We start from the raw sequence: 22,412 nt of genomic DNA, 5'->3' as shown, positions 1-22,412 counted from the left end.
GACGAAGATGGAGAGACGGAGCGGGGAGCGGAGAGAGTGAATGAAGTGTTTAAGACATTTTATAAAAAATTGTATGAAGCTCAACCCCCGGATGGGAGGGAGAGAATGATGGAGTTTTTGGATCGGCTGGAAATTCCCAAGGTGGAAGAGCAGGAAAGGATGGGATTGGGAGCACAGATCACGGTAGAAGAAGTGGTGAAAGGAATTAGGAACATGCAGACGGGAAAGGCCCCGGGACCGGACGGATTCCCAGTTGAATTTTACAGAAAATATTTGGACTTGCTCGCCCCGCTACTGACGAGGACCTTCAACGAGGCAAAGGAAAGGGGACAACTGCCCCCGACTATGTCAGAAGCAACGATATCGCTTCTTTTAAAGAAGGAAAAGGATCCGCTACAATGCGGGTCCTACAGACCAATCTCCCTCCTCAATGTAGATGCCAAGGTCTTGGCCAAGGTAATGGCAATGAGAATAGAGGAATGTGTCCCGGGGGTGGTTCATGAGGACCAAACTGGGTTTGTGAAGGGGAGACAGCTGAACACGAACATACGGAGGTTGTTAGGGGTAATGATGACGGCCCCACCAGAGGGTGAAACGGAGATAGTAGTGGCGATGGATGCCGAGAAAGCATTTGATAGAGTGGAGTGGGATTATCTGTGGGAGGTGTTGAGGAGATTTGGGTTCGGAGAGGGGTATGTTAGATGGGTGCAGCTGTTGTATAGGGCCCCAGTGGCGAGTGTGGTCACGAATGGACGGGGATCGGCATATTTTCGGCTCCATAGAGGGACAAGGCAGGGATGTCCTCTGTCCCCATTACTGTTTGCACTGGCGATTGAGCCCCTGGCGATAGCGCTGAGAGGTTCCAAGGGATGGAGGGGAATACTTAGGGGAGGAGAAGAACACCGGGTATCTTTATATGCGGATGATCTGCTACTATATGTGGCAGATCCAGCGGAGGGGATGCCAGAAATAATGCGGATACTTGGGGAGTTTGGGGATTTTTCAGGGTATAAATTGAATATGGGAAAGAGTGAGCTGTTTGTGGTGCATCCAGGGGAGCAGAGTAGAGAAATAGAAGACCTACCGTTGAGGAAGGTAACAAGAGACTTTCGTTACCTGGGGATCCAGATAGCTAAGAATTGGGGCACATTGCACAGGCTAAATTTGACGCGGTTGGTGGAACAGATGGAGGAAGATTTCAAGAGATGGGACATGGTAGCATTGTCAATGGCAGGGAGGGTGCAGGCAGTTAAGATGGTGGTCCTCCCGAGATTCCTTTTGGTGTTTCAGTGTCTCCCGGTGGTGATCACGAAGGCTTTTTTCAAAAGGATAGAAAAGAGTATTATGGGTTTTGTTTGGGCCGGGAAGACTCCGAGAGTGAGGAAGGGATTCTTACAGCGTAGTAGGGATAGGGGGGGGCTGGCACTACCGAGCCTAAGTGAGTATTATTGGGCCGCTAATATTTCAATGGTGAGTAAGTGGATGGGAGAGGAGGAAGGAGCGGCGTGGAAGAGATTAGAGAGGGCGTCCTGTAGGGGGACCAGCCTGCAGGCTATGGTGACAGCCCCATTGCCGTTCTCACCAAGGAACTATACCACGAGTCCGGTGGTGGTAGCTACACTGAAGATTTGGGGACAGTGGAGACGACATAGGGGAAAGACCGGAGCACTGGGGGGGTCCCCGATAAGAAACAACCATAGGTTTGCCCCGGGGGGAATGGATGGGGGATATGGAATGTGGCAAAGAGCAGGTATAACGCAATTGAAAGATCTATTTGTGGATGGGAAGTTTGCGAGTCTGGGAGCGCTGACCGAGAAATATGGGTTGCCCCAAGGGAATGCATTCAGGTACATGCAATTGAGGGCTTTTGCGAGGCAGCAGGTGAGGGAATTCCCGCAGCTCCCGACACAAGAGGTGCAGGACAGAGTCATCTCAAAGAAATGGGTGGGGGACGGTAAGGTGTCGGATATATATAGGGAAATGAGAGACGAAGGGGAGACTATGATGGACGAACTAAAAGGGAAATGGGAAGAAGAGCTAGGGGAGGAGATTGAGGAGGGGATGTGGGCAGATGCCCTAAACAGGGTAAACTCGTCGTCCTCGTGCGCCAGGCTAAGCCTGATTCAATTTAAGGTATTACACAGGGCACATATGACTGGAACACGGCTCAGTAAATTTTTTGGGGTGGAGGATAGGTGTGCGAGGTGCTCGAGAAGCCCAGCGAATCATACCCATATGTTTTGGTCATGCCCGGCACTACAGGGGTTTTGGATGGGGGTGACAAAGGTGCTTTCGAAAGTAGTAGGAGTCCGGGTCGAACCAAGCTGGGGGTTGGCTATATTTGGGGTTGCACAAGAGCCGGGAGTGCAGGAGGCGAAAGAGGCCGATGTTTTGGCCTTTGCGTCCCTAGTAGCCCGGCGCAGAATATTGCTAATGTGGAAAGAAGCCAAGCCCCCGGGGGTGGAGACCTGGATAAATGATATGGCGGGGTTCATAAAGTTAGAGCGGATTAAGTTCGTCCTAAGGGGGTCGGCTCAAGGGTTTACTCGGCGGTGGCAACCGTTCGTCGAATATCTTGCGGAAAGATAGATAGGGGAGAACAAAGAAGGCAGCAGCAGCGGCCCAGGACTTGGGGGGGGGGGGAGGGATGGGGGGGGGGTGGCCTGAGACAAGGCAGTTGCCAATTAGGGCTAGTTTTTATTTTTTGTTATTTAATATTTATTTATTTGTTGTTGTTTTTGTTTAAATTTAAAAAAGGTCATTATTATCTGTATTGTTACAATGTTGTGTAAAGGATGCACAATGTACTGTGTTGGTTGACCAAAAATTTTCAATAAAATATTATTTTAAAAAAAAGTAAGCCCCGCAGTTTACAAGATTACGTATCCAAATGGAAAATCAGGATGGTTCCATATAAACCAGCTTAAGGTTTATGGAACGCAGTACAGCCACTCACACCACATTTCACTGGTAATGGCAGACAACGAAGACCCGCCCACTGGCAACCCAATCGAGCCCTCCCCCAACCAGGACAGCACGTCCACAGACACGACCTTGACTCCGCCCCCAGAGTCGAATTTCACCCTCACACTTGATTCGGCTGCGAGCGATAGCGACAGCGAAAGCACGACGAATGCCCATGATATTCCCGACCAATGGAAAAACAGACCAGGCCCAAGTCACTACAGCCCCAATGACACCGACCACGATATGTTCGGCCCCTTCAGAGACCATTTTGTTGCCATTACCAGAACGTGACCCACCGCCCAACGATAGCGACACCACCTTGCCCCTACCGCCCTACAGGATAAGAAACAATGGTACCGCGACAATTCTTATCGACTGATAAGAAACAACGAGATGGATCCCACATCGGCCCACGCCGCTTTGGCACAGAAACTCCAGTCACGAGTTTGGCAACCGGGAGATGGTGATGACTCAGAGTCTGACTCCCACCATGCTAACCCCTTTATGACCCTTTTTGGAATGGAACCCTGAGGTGTCCAGATGATGAGAGAAAGGAACCGATTGAGATTTACGGTGTCCTATTCCCTGATGGAGCCTGCCCGCTTCTTCTTTAGTTTGTTTTTTTAATGTTGAATATTTCTCTCTTGCACGACTTTGTGTGACAATCTCATGCAAAATTTCTTGATACAGTTATGACTACTCCTTTGACGCCACATGATAGTTAAAGGAACAAGTTTGTCGAAAGTCCATAAATACTCAAAATCTTACCGTTCTTGTAAGGTCACTCAGGCAGTGGAGTAACGGCTCTTATCCCCGCCCTGCCTGAGAACCCCCTATGTATTTGGTCAGCCAAGCTCGGGTAGTGGAGCAACGACACTGATCACCACCCTACCCGAGGATTCCACCCATTGTTGCCCTGCCGCATTCATACACACCCCATTCGGAAAGTTCTTTTCGAAACTCTTTTACTGTTCTTTTAAAAATGTGGTTTAAAGAATGCACTTTGCCACAACTTTTGTTTCCTTTCCGCCGACCCTTCGGTTGCTAATCCCCACCTGCTATTTACATGTGAAAACACTTGGTTGAAACAAATTTGCACTGGACGGAGAAATTGCCCGCCCACTTAGCCCATCAAACACAGGTTGCGAGAGTGCTCGCACTGCGACAGAACTCTTTTCTCGGATGTCTTGTCTCCCAAATGGTTGGTTAAAAAAAAGAAAAAATGAGGGAGTCACATATGGTGACAATTCTAAACGGGAAATTGATGTTAAGGAAAAACAGACAGACAAACGAGATATTAAACAACAAGATAATAACAGATATTATGCTTGTACCCCCAGGAAGATACGAATATACCAGGAGACAAAGACAAAATGAAGACGGACCTGATGACCTGAATCATGATCGTCGTTGGGTCACTACATTTGCGCGGGTTATCTGCCCCTATACCCCTCGCCATACAGGCCCCAAGCATGACCACCCAACTTGATACCCCTAGCCCGGACACTACACCACACATAGACACAGCCACTGATACCCCACATGGTGTGATAATATCATAAAGTGGTATTCCCTTTCGTACACAATAGAAGCCCTATTGATTATAGCTATACTTTGCAATGTTACCCAGACACTCAGACTTCGGAAATGGCGAAGGAGAGCCCCCCGCCCTCCAGTATACACACTCAGAGCCCCTTTTCTCAGACTTCAACAGACACCACACTCTTTTTGAACCCTTTTCTTCCTAATAAATGCCGTGTTTTTTAAAATAAAATTACTTTCTCTGTAAATTGACATAAGTGTTCAGGAGAAATGTGATGCAGCATCAGCATTGATGCAGCATAAGTTCCTTTGCTTATTAGATAGCAGCATAAGTGTAGTTTAGATAAGGACAGTTAGAGGTCTCACTTTTTGTGTAAAGAAATTGAAATGCATGATTGAATGTTATAGTGCCCCCTTAGAATTTCTATAGATGTGTGTTGTATTAAGGAAAACTTAGGTAAATGTTCCGACCGATAGGACAGAGTAGGATAGAACCTGTCCTTGATTGAGGGTACCCGGCATACCAGAGAACAGGAGAAGATTCAGTAGTGTACTCCATCACGCTTCGCGTTTAGGATCAAGAGGACGGACTGTAGCCATCTGGGATGGCCACTTACAACAAGAAACATGGATGTTTGCAAAGCCTAAAGGGAAATGTGGACAATGTAAGATTCAGACAGGCACAGAGCCTGAATGTATATTTGTGAGCAAAGAATCCAGACAGCATCCCAACTGATTAGTATTTTGATGGCCCATCTCCGTAAGACAAAGGATTGATACTCGTAACCGATACAAGTCCAGACATTTCGGCGCCACTCCCTTTACTCAGGAAGCATAAACAACAGGGTCAATGACTGCTTAGGACACGCCCAGCCATGCCCAGCCATCAAAGCACCCGCCCCTTTATTGGCTCAGATCGAAGACAGTGATCGAGAACTGCCCAATTAATGGGGTCCAAACCTAAGGACAGCCCAAAAGAGCGCGACAGTCCCCAAGGATAAAGAGAGACACTGCCATGTGTTCGATCTCTTTTGGACCTGGTGCTCCGGCAACGTCCATCTACAATCGTAGCACTGCCAGAAGCAAATTCAAGTTCAACGCCCGCTACCAGACGGATGAGCCCAGCTGAGCAGCAGTTACTTCTCCAGACCCAGCAGATCCAGATTCAAACAAAGGCCACTGTTCCTCTGACCTAAGCCGGGTGCCTGTAGTTAAGTACAAGTTGTCATAGTTGTTAGGTGTAGTTTAACTCGTAGTGTTTATGTTGCATGTGTAAGTTAATCTTGTGTGTAAATAAAGTACCATTGATCTTGAACTAACTAACTGGTGTTTGGCTCTTTGATCGATACCCGGTTGAACCTTGTGGTGGTATCATTTGATATCTGGCGACTTTGAAAGCAATATAATATCGATATCTAAAGAAAGAAGGGCAACCTTATTGATTGCCATATTTATAGCTGGAAAAAAGGCAACAGGTTAATAGTGTTAATCATTATTTATGTGGAAATTGGATAGCAGCTTCCAAACATGCAGAGTTAAGCGTGAAATGAGGAAGCAGGAACCCTGCTGTACCAAAAGCTGCGAGATAGCCATATCTTCAAATAGAACTAAAATTGGGCAGAAAGAATCCATTGTCTTTGGCTCCAGTCATAAACTCCATTCCTTAGCCCCCATTACTGTTACTTTCACTGGTAATTTTCAGAGGCTGAAACAAACAATTCACAATCTTGGTGGCAAAACTGCTTCTGAGATGAGCTTTTGAATACATATCTGCTCCGTCACTAAGACTAACTCCTACCTCTGTACATTGCCTAACCCTACCCCGACTCAACTCATCTGCTGGTGTCACCACACCTTTGTTACCCTCAACGACATTCCCATCCTCATAAACTTTAGGTCATACAAAACTCTGCTACCCATATCCTAACTCATACACCATCCTGCTCACACATAATCTCTCTACTTACTTAACTATATTGGCTCCTAGTTAAGTATCGCCTTAATTTTAAAATTCTCACTCCTGTTTTCAAATCCGACAGTAAAGTGTTATCTCTACTCTTCTCAACTGACTTCTTGTACATTCCTGATTTTAATTGCTCCACCATTGGTGGCTGTCCCTTCAGCTGCTGAGACCCCATGCTCTGAAATTCACCTCCCAAATCTCTCTGTCTCTACCTCTGTCTCTGTTGCTACCTCTCTGTCCCTGTCTCTACCTCTCTGTCCCTGTCTCTACCTCACTGTCTCTGTTGCTACCTCTCTGTCTCTATCTCTACTTCTGTCTCTGTCTCTACCTCTCTGTCTCTATCTCTGTGTCTCTGTCTCTATCTCTCTGTCTCTGTCTCTACCTCTCTGTCTCTGTCTCTATCTCTATATCGCTGTCGCTACATCTCTGTCTCTGTCTCTCTGACTCCGTCTCTACCTCTCTGTCTCTATCTCTCTGTCTCTGTCTCTACCTCTCTGTCTCTGTCTCTATCTCTCTGTCTCTGTCTCTACATCTCTGTCTCTGTGTCTCCGTCTCTACCTCTCTGTCTCTACCTCTCTGTCTGTGTCTCTCTATTTCTGTCTCTCTGTCTCTGTCTCTACCTCTACCTCTCTGTCTCTACCGCTCTGTCTCTGTCTCTACCTCTCTGTCTCTGTCTCTCTGTCTCTATGTCTCTGTCTCTTCCTCTCTCTCTACCTCTCTGAATCTATCTCCACCTCTCTGAGTCTGTCTCTATCTCTCTGTCACTATCTATCTGTCTCTATCTCTCTGTCTCTATCTTTCTGTCTCTGTCTCTACCTCTCTGTCTCTACCTCTTTGTATCTACCTCTCTGTCTTTTACCAACCTTTTGCTCATCTGCCACAATATTGCCTTTTGCGACTTGATGTCAAATTTGTTTGATAACGCTTCAAGTCTGGATTCTCATTACCGCAGAGAGAGATTATTAATGGAGAATTACATTTTCTTTTCTGTTCACGTCTGTCTCTTTTATCTCTCTTCCTTAATCCAATCTGTCTTTTCCAAATTTTGTTTCACTTTTTGCACAACATGTGAAGCTAATTGTTATTTCCTACTTCAAACATCTTGGTTTCGACTCTATAGCCACCAGATTCCATGTGTAGCGCCCACGTTTTTCAGTGCAATGGCACACGTAACCTTCAAAATGGTCTCTGAAGTGTACCAGCATGCTTCTGATACTGACCACACTGTACGGCATTTGGATTGGATTGGATTTGTTTTATTGTCACACGTGCCGAGGTTGTGAAAAGTATTGTTCTGCGTACAGTCCAGACAGATCATTCCATACATGAAAAAAAAGGACACACATAAATATACAAGTAAATACATAAGCACAAGCAACAGGTGAGTATATGGAGTGCTATACTACTCAGTAGAGAAGATTTGTAAAGAGATCAGTTCAGTCCATAAGAGTAATTCAGGAGTCTGGTATTAGCGGGGAAGAAGCTGGGTGAGAGTATTAGCATGCATGGAGGAGATGTTTCCCAGACGCATGCAGAATCGGCAGAACATGATGGGTAGGGATAGAGGTATGGGAAGAGTGGGTAGGGTGTGTGTCTGGGATACCTATCTTTCAATGGAACCAGTCAGGTTGGGAGTGCGCAAACTGCACCCTTATCCTGCGCTGATGAACATTGTCAGTTCTGTGATTGCTGGAATTGGGTCCTGCCTGCCATGTTTAAATGCCTCCAGAGTCTGCAAAAATACTTTGAGGTCCGATCCTAGGCTTTTCCTTTAAATGTTTTAGGTGTTGAATGCATCAAAGGATGCAAAATATATTACAAAGGATAAAATAATCATGATTTTGTGATATTTTCGATTTTATTTTTTGTTTTTGTCCAAATTCTTATTTCAGCCAATTGAAATTTTAGTTCTTGAGGAAAAAATACAGGTTAAAAACATTTTACAGAAGCATTTTGAATGATTTGTGGGAAAATTCTGTGACCAGATTGTCTAATAAAAGGGGAAAATGTTCTCACAATTATAAAAAGCTATTGTGTATAATACAAGCTGTAACAAAGCTTTACACCTTTAACAATGGAAGTACCTGGCACAATGCAGTCTACAAGTGCAACTGAAATTAATGAATAATAAAAATATATAATTTCCTATTTGCAAGAAAGTTAGATTTAATAGAGGCACTTAAACTGACGAGGGGCCTGGAAAGAATGAATAGTCTGAAACTGTTCCCTATGGTGGAAGCATTGAGAACCAGATGGCATAGACTTAAGTTAATAACGATCTGAGAAAAGGCCTTTTTATACAGAGACGAGTTTGAATCTGGAATGCACTGCCTGAGAGCGTGGTGGAGGCAGGTTCAATCGAGGCATTCAAGAGAAAATTGGATTATTATCTGAAAAGGAAGAATATATAGGGCTCTGGGGAGAGGGAGGGGAATTGAAATAAGTGAATTGTTCCTCCAGAGTGCAATCACAGACTCCATGGGCTGAATTACTTTCTTCTGTGCTGCAACCATTCTATGATCAATGAAATTGTTTAATCTCATTTTTTAAAAAAGCTTCTAAGCTTTAAAAGTACCAATGAAGCAATGGAAATAAAATTAAAAATAAATCTGGCGTTATCAAAGTTTTGGACTTTAGAATGCATTCCGGCCTGATTTGCTTTGGAAGCAGGAGGACCTGCTGCTACTGCTGAACATCACCAGACTTACTTGTAATATATCACTATTGAGGGGAAACAACAATTCAAGTCACAAACTAAGTGGTATTGGGTGGTGGGGGACGGTGGGTGGGGGAAGGAAGAATGTTGACAATAATTTGTCTTTCTTTGTGGGGGATAGTGCTTACCATATCCACACAATAATCTGCACAGCACTGTAGAAAGCATAAGTTTGCAATTTGTTGCAAATGCAAAGTAATATTGTTTTTCCAGAAAACAATCTGTATGAATGGTGCGAACTGTTTGCTTTGTAAAAAAGTATTTACTGACATTCTCTACAAAAAAAAATTATTAATATTCTCTAGTTTAAATTATTATTTTTTCCTCCTGCAGTGGGAACCTATCACAGTGACCTTGGTTGAGAAGGTTCAAATAATAGCAGTGATCCTTGGTTGCCTTTTTCTGATAGCAAGTGTGACCTGGCTCTTATGGTCAGCCTTCAGTCCTGCTGCAATTTGGCAGCGAAGAGACATCTTATTTCAAATCTGCTATGGAATGTATGGCTTTATGGACCTTGTTTGCATAGGTATGTTGAATGCATGAGTCAAATTTCTATTTCTGTTAACACATTAAAGCCATAACATTTCTGATGATGATAGGATGAGAATTGTTAATCTGTTCAAGATACCATATGTACCCACATAAAAGTCACATTTTTGAAACCAATCCTTTCAGGCAAAAATGTAAGAGTTGCCTTTTACATGAATAATATTTTCAAGGGGTTGCCATGCATGCTTGATTTGGGCCCACGCAGCATCCTGTACATGGATTGACTGGCCTATCTAGATTAGCCCACTGATTAGTCTCTTATGATGATACATGTTGGACAGATTGTGCTGTTTAGTTCTGAGCCCCAGTGCAACAGGGTGAGAATGGCGCTTTGTTTGGTCGCAGGTGTGATTCCACGTCAAGTGCTGTGATTTTGCCAGTGTTAGCAGAGAAAATGTCCAAGCAACTCTGTGGGCAAGCAGACCAGCACCAGAACTTCCTGGACTGCGCATACTAACTGCCGTCTTTCTTTTGTAATGTATGTGAAGGGGTCCCAGGGCAGCAGGAAGGGGAGTGGGGCAGCCAAGGAACTTTGATCCCTGAAAAACAAAGGTCAACTTTTAAATGAGATTGACTTTTATTTAGGTATATGTGGTAAATGGATTAATGTTTGTTTTAAAATAACAGTGAAATGTCAAGCATATTAGGCATTCATCCATTAAAGGCATAAGCATCAGTTTCTCAGTATGAGGTATTAACTGGTTTTGTTGAGTACGAGAGACCAAATTTTGAGATCGGTGGGCAATAGGGCTCCATGTTTGTGAAAGTAGTTATAGTTCACAGTAGCCATTTTCTGTCTCATTAGAAAGGCACACGTAGTATATCAGTATGCTTTCTGCCAGAGCATTCCTCTCTGAAATGTGGAAAAACAGTGTAGGATGGTATAAACCTGGATGGAATTTTAAAAATATTTTTATTGTGTGGCATTAAATTGACACAGTGGGAGTCCTGTCCTGTTAACTAATAATTTATTGGATATAAGATATTTTAAGTTGCCTCTACAGCAGATTTATTAATGTCAAAAATTTGAGATGTTTTACAATATTTTGCGGAGGTGATTAAGGTAGTGAACAGGGCAGTGTTTTTGGATGTTGTTTTATATGTGCTTCCCGAAGATGTTTGATAAAGTCCCCCAAAAGAATTGTGAGCTGAAGTGAAAGCTCCTGGAACTGGAGACAATTTATAGACCTGCTTAGGAATTGGCTGAACGATAAGAGACAGAGAATAGTAAGAGTGGGCAGCCTTCTAATTGGTAGGATGTGATGATTGACGCCCGCAAGGATCTGTACTGGGGCCTCAACTATTCAACATACTTATTAATTTTTTAAAATATAAATTTAGAGTACCCAATTCTCTTTTTCCAATGAAGGGGCAATTTAACATGGCTAATCCACCTACCCTGCACATCTTTGGGTTGTGGGGGTGAGATCCACGCAGACACAGGGAGAATGTGCAAACTCCACATGGACAGTGACCCGGGGCCGGGATTGAACTTGGGTCCTCGGTGCCATGAGGCAGCAGTGCTAACCACTGCACCACCGTGCCACCCTTCTATATTTATTAATGACTTGGATAATAGAATAGAAAATCATACATATAAATTTGGTAATGTCACAAAGATAGCCAAAATTGTAAGCCGCGTAAATGAAAGCATAGAATTACAAAAAATATCTATATATTAACAGAATAGACAAGATTGTGGTAAATGGATTTCAGTGAAGGCAAATGTGAGGTCATCCACTTTGGACCGAAAAAGGAGTGCTTAATAAATGGTAAAAAGTTATAAATAGTGGAAGCCCAAAGAGACTTGGGCTCCAGGTACATAGATCGCAAAAATGCCATGAAAAGGTACTATTACGATCCTGAACCAGACCCCAAAAGTGGCTAGGATACTGGACAGAAACCCCAGTATTTTATTTTAATTTTGTAAGACGGTAAAGAAAGGGTACATCACTCCAGGAGCAATTTCACACAAAATTGGAATGTGGTGTATTAAAACAAACTTTATTACTAACAAAGTATTAAAATATCTTTAACATCCACAAGAAAATAACTTACCCCTTAAACAATGATAATTAACCCTTAACTGCTATCTTTATTTCCACTCAAACAACAAAACCATCTTGGATCTCAACCCACTTTAAATACAGTTAGCACACAGGAATACTTGCTGTATAGAGATGTCTTGAATACTCCACTTTGGGAAAGAGAGTGCTTAAAGAAGAAGATCTGACACCCTGTCAGAATAATGCCGAATAGTTGGCTGTATTTTTTCAGAAACCCTCTCAGCTTGCCTTCCAACCAAAAAACTAAAACTGAAAACCTTAACACCTGACTGCTTCAACCCCCGACTCCCTCCCTTAACTACATCATCTTAAAACTGAAAAATGGGTGCAATTTAACGGCCTCATCGCACCTGACTTGGTATTGGGATGAGGCCATTGAAGCTCGCGAAAGGCCTCCGGTGAGATTTGCGACGCTCGAAACACCTCGCCAGATTAAACGGTCTCGTGAGAAGTTGCGTCCTGGATCTCGCCCTCATTGGGCATGACCCAGATCAACATATTTAAATGAGCCCTTAGGAAGATGGTGACGAAATATTAATGCTGGGCCTGCGATATTTCCATCGTTCTTTTCTTAAAAATTAAGAGTTGAACCAGGGTTTATCCCTTTGTTTGCACCCATTTAATCCATTTGTACTATTGTACAAGTTGAAGATAGAACCACATTACTATAGGTAAACAATTGTTTCAAACTGTAAATTGCATTGTGTTTCCAACAGTTTTGGAAATACTTCTTAAAGGATGGCCTCTACATGGTATCTACAAACCACCTACCATGCTCACTAGTTTCCAAGCTTCATCAGTATAAATGAATAACAGCGTTAATTGAGACTACCCGAATGGCTCAACCTTGCTAGCAGGAACTGTTTGTAAAGCAAACCAAAACTGTATGACCCCCAGATTTTCACACTGACTTGCGCTGTGTTTGTTGAGAGAATATTATAATTAGTCTCAGTGTCCTGGGCTAGCAAGGGGAGAAAACAACCAAACATTCTCCTACTGATTCCTAGGTATATGGCGGCATGGTAGCACAGTGGTTAGCACTGTTGCTTCATAGCGCCAGGGATCTGGGTTTGATTCCCAGCTTGGGTTATTATCTGTGTGGAGTCTGCACATTCTCCCCGTGTCTACGTGGGTTTCCTCCAGGTACTCCGGTTTCTTCCAACAAGTCCCGAAAGACATGCTGTTAGGTGAATTGGACATTCTAAATTCTCCCTCTGTGTACCCGAACAGGCGCCAGAGTGTGGCAACTAGGGACTTTTCACAGTAACTTAATTACAGTGTTAATGTAAGCCTATTGGTGACACTAATAAAGATTATTATATGGATGTGTTTGTGGACACTGGATGAGGACAACAAATATTAGGTTTGTCTTTCCAATGATCAAACGCTGACTATCGAGGCCTTGGATACCTCGGGAGAGCACCATTCAGTGCTGGTCTCCACAAACAGGGATCATATGGACTGGCACTTGTGGGGGTCTCCCAGGGGATCAGAGGCCCCCAGGTGCTTGCCCTCTAGGCAGGGTGGCATCCTGGCATAGCTGATGCCACCTGGCACTGCCAGCCTGGCAACCTGGCACTTGCATCTGGCTGTCAGCCTGGCAATGCCCAGGTGGCACTGCCAGCTGGCAGGGGTACTGCCAGGGTAGCAGGCCGGCACTGCCAAGGTGCCAGGCAGGCAATTTGTACGTGACGGGGTCGGGCCTGGGGATGCCCTGCGCAATAGCGGGGTGCTGCAGGGGGGAGAGGGTGCGTGCGAGGACCCATTACAGATGAGTTTGTTCAGCACGGTTAGCACTGCTGCCTCGCAGCACCAGGGACCCGGGTTTAATTCCAGTCTTGGGTGATTTGTGTGGAGTTTGTACATTCTTTCGGGACTTGCAGGAGGAAACCAGAGTCTGCATGGGTTTCCTGCAGGTGCTCGAGTTTCCTCCGACAGTGCATGTGCAGGGGTTAAGAACAAAGAACAAAGAAATGCACAGCACAGGAACAGGCCCTTCGGCCCTCCAAGCCCGTGCTGACCATGCTGCCCAACTAAACTACAATCTTCTACACTTCCTGGGTCCGTATCCATCTCCAGAACAGATGGGGAACTGTTCAACCTACTTGGCCTTCAATCAAAAACCAAAGCTATTCCAAGCTAAGCCATGAGTTTCAGTATGCAGATGATACACGTGTGTGTGTGCTTACTCAAAAACTGAGCTCAAACTCATTTTCTACTTCCTCCTCCTGAGATTTAAAAGCAGTTACTCCTGGATTGTTGATGAGGGAATAGTCGATGTTCAAATCTCTGACAGTACTGCCTAATCTTAGTTGACAAATAATGTCAAATGCCTTACCTAAATGAACAGTCTTTATGTCAGAACAATAGAATAGAATAGAATAGAATCCTTACAGTGCAGAAGGAGGTTATCCGACCTATCGAGTCTCACTGACCCTCAGAAAGGGCACCCTATCTAGGCCCCCATCCTATCCCGATAACCCAGTAACCCCACCTAACCTTTTGGACACTAAGGGACAATTTAGTGTGGCCAATCACGTTAGGTCTCGCGAGGCGTGGCGAGCCGGCAGATCCTGGAAGACGGATCTCCCGGCATCTACCGGCTGCGTTGAGTCGCTCCTCGCCGCGCTGCCTTTTAGGTGTAATGCGGTCAATACATCGTGTCCAATAAGTGAACAGATGATCTGCTCCTTATCACGTTGCTGTTTGTGATACTTTACTATTCTGCTTGACAGATATTTTACGTACAGTACAACAGTGACTACAGTCGTGAAACACCCTCTCTGGTCATGAAAAGTGCGATATAATTGCAACTCTTTATTTCTTTGTATCAGCTCCAATGTACATTTGGTGCAGCAACCTTTTGCATAGCACATCTACTTGATAGTACTAAAGAAACAAGTAATATATTGGATAAGAGCAGACTAAGAAGGATTGTAAGGAATACAAACACATGTTCTGAATGCATGTAATGCACAGATGTGGTGAATATGGTTGGTGAGTTAGAAGTGTAAATTGCCATTACGGAATACAATGTAGTGGCAGTGACAGAAGAGTGCATTAAAACTGATGTGCTTGACTTCCATAAGATTCACCCTCAGAGTTGTTCTTTTCTCTTCCTTTCACTCTCTCTGGTTGCTGAGATTGTGATCAAATTCCTGAGAGGGAGAGGAGATGGTGAATTGATTTCCATGACCCTGCCGCACTACAGGCTTGTTGAGATGAATGAGACTAGCTTTTTTCTTGTGGCATTAACTGTATTTAATTTCAGCCCTCTCACGCAGCCCCCCCCCCCCCCACCCATTCTTGAGTACACTCTGAGCCCCTTCCCCAAGATGAAAAGCTTTGCATAAATGAGCCTATGTTGAATAAACTGGTGAGCTTCTCATTTTTACTGCAACGAGGAGTCTGGCTAATTGCATTCGAGACACCCCACCATCCCACCTTAGAAAGGGAACATGCCCCAGTTCCACCCTCATCTCCGATCTGTTTATTGTACACTGTTTAATACCCAGTGCACAACTCAGTCTGAAGATTTTTCTTTTCACGTGTACGTGTGTGAGTGAGTGAAAAGAGCTTCTTTGCTGCTTTCCAAAGCTGGGAGAAAGGTGTGATGAATTTATTTTTATTTTGTGAACCGTTTTATTCATTCCTAACTCTCGGTGGGTTTTCTCCCCTTTCCAATCTGATTTCCCTTTTACCTTGCAGAGTGGCGAGATTCAGTGATTGCTATGGAAATCTGTTATTAAATTTTGTATGATAAATTTTAATAAAATAAAAGTGAAAAAAAATGGTGAGAACTGGCTACTTAATATTCAAGGATACAAAGTGTTCAGTAAAGATAGGAAGCAAAGATGGTGGATGAGATGTCTGCGAATACCCCCGCCAGCTGATCCGCGCAAGAACTGAGTGCTCTTCCGGTACCCCATCTGGGCCAGTGGCTTTCCGTGGGTTGACCTTCGAGAAGGCTGCTCTGCAATGGTGACCTCAGATACAAGTTCATCTGAGGCTTCCAGGGTGGAGGACGTGCTGTCGCTGACCTCTTGCTCAAAGGGGGCATAAAATGCATTGAGCTCATCAGGGAGGGGTGAGGGAAGAGATTGTAGTTTTGGAAAGAGAGTATGTCCTTGAAGAGGCAAGGAAGGACAGAATCAATTTGGTTAGAGTTGAGAAGCAAGAAAGGTGTTATCATAGACCTCCAGATGGTGAGAGAGAGATAGGAGCAAATCTGCAGACAAGTAACAAACATGTGCAAGAACTGAAGTATAATGATATTGGGGAAGTTTAATTACCTAAACATTGATTGGATAATGTTAAAGTAAAGAGAAGAATGGGAAAAGAATCAAATTAGCAGACATTTGGAGAGGTTTGAGTTAATTAGGGAGAGCCCATGCTGGGATTAATTAGGGATTTGTAAAAGGCAGCTAATTTAATTAAATGTTTTGATTAAGTAGTGGAGAATTCTGATGAAGGTGATGATTGTTGTCTAAATGGATTTGAAGAATCATTTGTCAAAGTACCAAACAGGGGCTTATGGAATAGGAGGATCAATAGTGGATAAAAACAATGGCTGGAGGACAGAAAACATAGATAGTTGCATTTCCCTAAAATTTAAATATTTGCTAATGATACTAACCTTGGAGGTGTGACAAACGGTGAGGATGATACCAATAGACTGCAACCAAGACAGCGATAAACTAGCCGACAAGTGGCAGGTGAAATTTAATACATTTTGGCAGAAGGATTGGTACAGGCAATATATATGTAATAATGTGTTCCACAGACGGACAGAGGCATCTGGGAAGTCATAGGCATTGATTGTTGAAGGTGACAGGACATAATTAGCAAAGTATATGTGATTTGGGGCTTCACAAATAAAGGTATTGTGTACAAAAGGAGGGAAGCTATGATAAACCTTTAAAAAGCTCTGGTTAGGCCACAAATTAGGGTATTGTTCCCAATCGAGTCCCAGGCTAGCCACAAGGACCCCCGCCGTCTATTGCAAGGTCTGCAAGACATAATGGGCTACAAAATGAAGGCATGTAAAATCACCAACGCACCCCTCCCTGATGAGCTCAATACATTCTATGCCCCCTTTGAGCAAGAGGTCAGCGACAGCACGCCCTCCACCCTGGAAGCCTCAGCTGAACTTGTATCTGAAGTCACCATTGCAGATGTCAGAGCAGCCTTCTCGAAGGTCAACCCACGGATAGCCACTGGCCCAGATGGGGTATCCGGAAGAGCACTCAGGTCTTGTGCGGATCAGCTGGCGGGGTATTCGCAGACATCTTCAACCTCTCTTTACAATAATCTGAGGTCCCTATCTGCTTCAAGAAGGCAACCATTAACCCTGTACCAAAGAAAAGCCAAGCAGCGTGCCTCAATGACAATTGTCCAGTGGCTCTGACATCCATCATTATGAAGTGCTTCGAAAGGTTAGACATGGCACGAATCAACTCCAGCCTGACGGATTGTCTTGATCCACTGCAGTTCACTTACCGCTGCAACAGGTCCACAGCAGACGCCAACTCCCTGACCCTGCACTCAACACTGAAACTCCTAGATAACAAAGACACCTATGTCAGACTCCTATTTATTGACTACAGCTCAGCCGTCAACACCATTATCCCTACGAAACTCATCTCCAAACTCAGTGGCCTGGGCCTCGGCTCCTCCCTCTGCGACTGGATCCTGAACTTCCTAACCTACAGACCACAATTAGTAAGGATAGGCAACAACACCTCCTCCACGATCATCCTCAACACCGGTGCCCCACAAGGCTGTGTCCTCAGCCCCCTACTATACTCCTTATACACATATGACTGTGTGGCACAATTCCCCTCCAACTCGATTTTCAAATTTGCTGATGACACCACAGTAGTGGGTTGGATCTCAAACAATGACGAGACAGAGTACAGGAATGAGATAGAGAATCTGGTGAACTGGTGCAACGACAATAATCTCTCCCTCAATGTCAACAAATTGAAGGAGATTGTCATCGACTTCAGTAGGCATAGAGGAGAACATGCCCTGTCTACATCAATAGGAACAAAGTAGAAAGGGTCGAAAGCTTCAAGTTTTTAGGTGTCCAGATTACCAACAACCTGTCCTGTCCCCCATGCCGACACTGTAGTTAAGAAAGCCCACCAACGACTACTTTCTCAGAAGATTAAGGAAATTTGGCATGTCAGCTACGACTCTCACCAACTTTTACAGATGTACCAAGCATTCTTTCTGGTTGTATCACAGCTTGGTATGGTTCCTGCTCTGCCCAAGACCATAGGAAACTACAAAAGGTGGTGAATGTAACTCAGTACATCACGCAAACCAGCCTCCCATCCATTGACTCTGTCTACAATTCCTGCTGGTTCAGAAAGGCAACCAGCATAATTAAGGACCCCATGCATCCTGGATATACTCTCTTCCACCTTCTTCCATCAGGAAAAAGATACAAAAGTTTGAGGTCACACACCAACCGACTCAAGAACAGCTTCTTCCCCACTGCCATCAGACTTTTGAATGGGGCCCACCGATCCGCGGGCGAGCCTGTGCCATGGGGGCAGTCTTTTACTGTGCGTAGGCCGTGTAGGTCTCCGCAATGGTCGACGCGTAGGTGACCCCCCCCCCCCCCTGTGCATGCGCATGCGCGGGGATGATGCCAGCAGCCGCTGACGCTCCCGCGCATGCGCGGACTCCCGCCAGCTGGCGTGGTGCCAAAGGCCTTCCACGCCAGCCAGCGGGGCGCCAACCACTCCGGGGCAGGCCTAGCCCCTAAAGGTGCTGAGGAATCCGCACCTTTGGGGCGGCCCGACGTCGGAGTGGTTCACGCCACTCCATCCTGCCAGGACCTCCCGCCCCACTGGGTAGGTGTGAATCCCGCCCCTTAGTTACAAGGTTAGATTGGGAAAGCTGGTGTTTTGCTCCTGTTAATAAGAACATAAGAACTAGGAGCAGGAGTAGGCCATCTGGCCCCTCGAGCCTGTCCACCATTCAATGAGATCATGGCTGATCTTTTGTGGACTCAGCTCCACTTTCCGGCCCGAACACCATAACCCTTAATCCCTTTATTCTTCAAAAAACTATCTATCTTTATCTTAAAAACATTTAATGAAGGAGTCGCTACTGCTTCTCTTAAGCAAAGAAAACTGAAGTTGATTTTATAGGTGTACTCAACAACAAAATATTTAGGTATGGTGGTCAAAGAGAAGCTATTCCCATTAACTGATTATACAAGGACTGGGTGACACAGATTTTATCTTTTTTTAAATCTTTATTAGTGTAACAAGTAGGCTTACATTAACACTCCAGTGAAGTTCTCCGAAAATCCCGCGTCGCCATACTCCGGCGCCTGTTCGGGTACACTGAGGGAGAATTCAGAATGTCCAATTCAGCTAACAGCACATCTTTTGGGACTTGTGGGAGGAAACCAGGGCACCCGGAGGAAACCCATGCAGACATGGGGAGAATGTGCAGACTCTGCACAGTGACCCAAGCCGGGAATCGAACCCGGGTCCCTGGTGCTGCGAAGCAGCTAACTACTGTGTTACAATGCTGCCCTTTATGGTTTTGGGCAAGAAAGGAGTGTGAATGGCATGGAACCTGCTGCCTACGAGGGTGGTGGAACCGGAGATGATTTATAATTTCAAAAGAAAATTAGATGGGAACTTGAGTGAAATGAAGTTTCAGGGATACAGGGGAATGGGACTGACGAGATTGCTCTACAGCATGGACTTTTCTTCTCTGCACTACTGACTCTATGAATACTATGAACATCGCTTCCCCTAAATCTACCCTACTAGTTACATTCTCAGAAAACTAATTTAAATGATTTCTCTTTCAGAAAGCTAATCCTGTTGCGATTTCCTCAATGCTCTGTTTTCACTTCTATAACAATGGATGTTCGATGATTGAGGTGAGGCTCACAGCCTTTCTGGAGAGAGAGAGAGAGAGGGAAAAAAATAAAGCGAGAAAGTCCTTCTTCCTGTGTGGCCAGGTCTCAAATCTGCTTTCTGTAGGTCTCTGGAAATCATCCCACTTAGACAGGATCCAATTACCACCTGTTACCAGGCAGAATATGGCCTTTTGTTTAATTCATTGGCCACCAGCCAACCAATGGAACTCAGTCCCACCCCATCTCTTGGGTGCCACAAAGTCGAGTTCTATTGTCCAAAGCTAGCAGCACCATATACTATGTTGCAACTTCTTGAATTCTTCATTCTTTCTGCTTCTTGACTTAAAGATATGTGTCCATTCAGCATCCATGGATCAAAAAAGATAACGGCAAAAACAAAGAAAGAGGAAATAAGAAATCAACAAGAAGGATCCTTACACTCCAGTAAACACTCTTTGTTGATAATAATTATTTTAAGTTCTTCACTCTGCACTATTTCTGCTTTGTTATTTATGTCTCTACTATGAAGATAGACATTAAGGGCTGAATTTTCACCACAGAGGTAGGAATCAGCAGCTGGGTTTGTTTTCAGGTCAGAAACCTGCCAGGGGCAACCTGTTTAAATTCAATATTTTCACATGGGTGAGCCCCTATTTGCATGGAGCGCGGTTTCCTGACCAATTAAGGATAGCTGGCAACCTCTTGAAGCTGGAGGACCAATGAGAGACCTCCCCGCTTCAGAAGAGCATCTGGCTGCAGTCCAATGTACGAACAAGAAGATGCCATCCTAGCCATTTAAAAACATCAATAAAAATAGAGAAATCAACCAGGCAATCACCGGGGAAGAATGGAGTGGGGGGGTCTATGGAAACCTTTCTAAAGGGTGGCTTTTGTTGCACCTCCATCTAAGCAGGCAGGGAGGGCCTGTAGCCCTGCGTGGAGCACTGACACTCTCACCTGCTGTTGGATGCCAATCTCCAGACAATGGATCTTACACCTGCCCCCCACTGTGCGGGAATCCCAAGGTCAAATGGAAAATCGAAGTTGGCCTCCTAAACTCATCTTTAACAAGATTCTTAATGAGCCTAATTTTTGCCCCATTTGTGGGGAATAGTGACCTTTCCAGACTTTGAACTCTTCCCTTTCAAAATTTTCAGTGCTGGGAATGGAGTCCTGCAACAGCCTGGTGTTGTTTTTATAGCTTCCATGCATCCATTCCTGATTTCAGGGGCTCTGAAAATTCATCCCATAATATTTGTAAGACGTCCCTGTCATTTCCTTATTATCCTTTATAATCTCTTGTCTCAGCCTCTAAGATACCAGTATTTATTTTTGCTATTTCTCCCTTTTTACACACGCCTGGAACTCTAGCTGTCTATTTTGATATTTTTGGCTAGTTTACTCTTATATTCTATTTTCTACCTCTATCAACTTTATTGGTCATCTTTTGCTAGTAGCTAAAACTTACCAAATCCCCAGCTTACCAAATCCTAGCAATATTATAATTCTCATTTTTAATTTAATACTACCCTTAGACTCTTCTGTTAACCACAGAGAGATCTCTTCTCCCATAGAATGTTCATTTCTCAATAAAAAGTTAATTTCTCATCTACCATTATAATTTGTAATCTGTCAAATCTACCGTGGCCAACTCAACCTTTGCAATTGGTTTTATTTAAGTTAGGTAGGCGGACACACACTCCCGTCTGCATCAATGGCTCCGAAGTGGAGATGGTCGATAGCTTTAAGTTCCTGGGGGTCACCATCACCAACAGTCTGTCCTGGTCCACTCACATTGATGCAACAGTCAAGAAATCCCAACAACGTCTCTCCTTCCTACGGAAGCTAAAGAAATTCGGCATGTCTGCATCGACTCTCACAAACTTCTACAGATATGCGATAGAGAGCATCCTATCTGGCTGCATCACAGCTTGGTATGGCAACTGCTCGGTCTAAGATCGCAAGAAACTGCAGAGTGGTGAACTCAGCCTAACGCATCACACAAGCATGCCACCCTCACATTGATTCTGTATACACCTCCTGCTGCCTGAGGAAGGCAGACAGCATTATCAGAGACCCCTCCCACCCAGGCATTGCCTTCTTCCAGACCCTTCCATCAGGCAGAAGGTACAGAAGTCTGAAGACCCGCACATCCAGACATAGGAACAGCTTCTTCCCCACAGCTACAAGACTCCTCAACAACTCCCCCTCGGACTGATCTGTTCCCTGTAAAAACACTATTCACCACGCCCTCTATGCTGCTCTTGCTCGTGTATTTGCTTTGTTTGGCCCCTTGTTCCACACTGTAACCAATCACTGTTTGTTGATGTACCATTTGTCAATGTACTCTGTTGATTATTCTTTTTGTCTACTATGTACCAGGGGCTGTTTAGCACAGGGCTAAATCGCTGGTTTTGAAAGCAGACCAAGGCAGGCCAGCAGCACGGTTCAATTCCCGTAACAGCCTCCCCGAACAGGCGCCGGAATGTGGCGACTAGGGGCTTTTCACAGTAACTTCATTTGAAGCCTACTTGTGACAATAAGTGATTTTCATTTTTCATGTATGTACTGTGTACGTTCCCTCGGTCGCAGAAAAGTACTTTTCACTGTACTTCGGTACATGTGACAATAAATCAAATCAAATTTTAAAAAATCAAATCAAAAGTACTCCAGTTTTGAGCTATTGTTCACCACTCTCAGCTTAATGTACAATTCTTA

General features: G+C 44.5%; 1 protein-coding gene across 3 annotated transcripts in view; it reads left to right on the top strand.

Moving 5' to 3' along the window:
* The window catches only part of LOC140425352 (E3 ubiquitin-protein ligase MARCHF11-like), a 363,309-nt gene that overhangs the window by 318,862 nt on the left and 22,035 nt on the right, over positions 1-22,412 (top strand). For all 3 annotated transcript variants that reach the window (XM_072509533.1, XM_072509531.1, XM_072509532.1), the window contains exon 3: positions 9,522-9,714. In XM_072509533.1, the coding sequence (XP_072365634.1) occupies positions 9,522-9,714 (193 nt within the window). The remainder of the gene's footprint in view (positions 1-9,521; positions 9,715-22,412) is intronic.

This window comes from Scyliorhinus torazame, chromosome 6, assembly GCF_047496885.1.
Source record: "Scyliorhinus torazame isolate Kashiwa2021f chromosome 6, sScyTor2.1, whole genome shotgun sequence".
Lineage (NCBI taxonomy): Eukaryota > Metazoa > Chordata > Chondrichthyes > Carcharhiniformes > Scyliorhinidae > Scyliorhinus > Scyliorhinus torazame.
The sequence above is the reverse complement of the archived record's forward strand: the minus strand, read 5'-3'. Positions and strand labels throughout refer to the sequence as shown.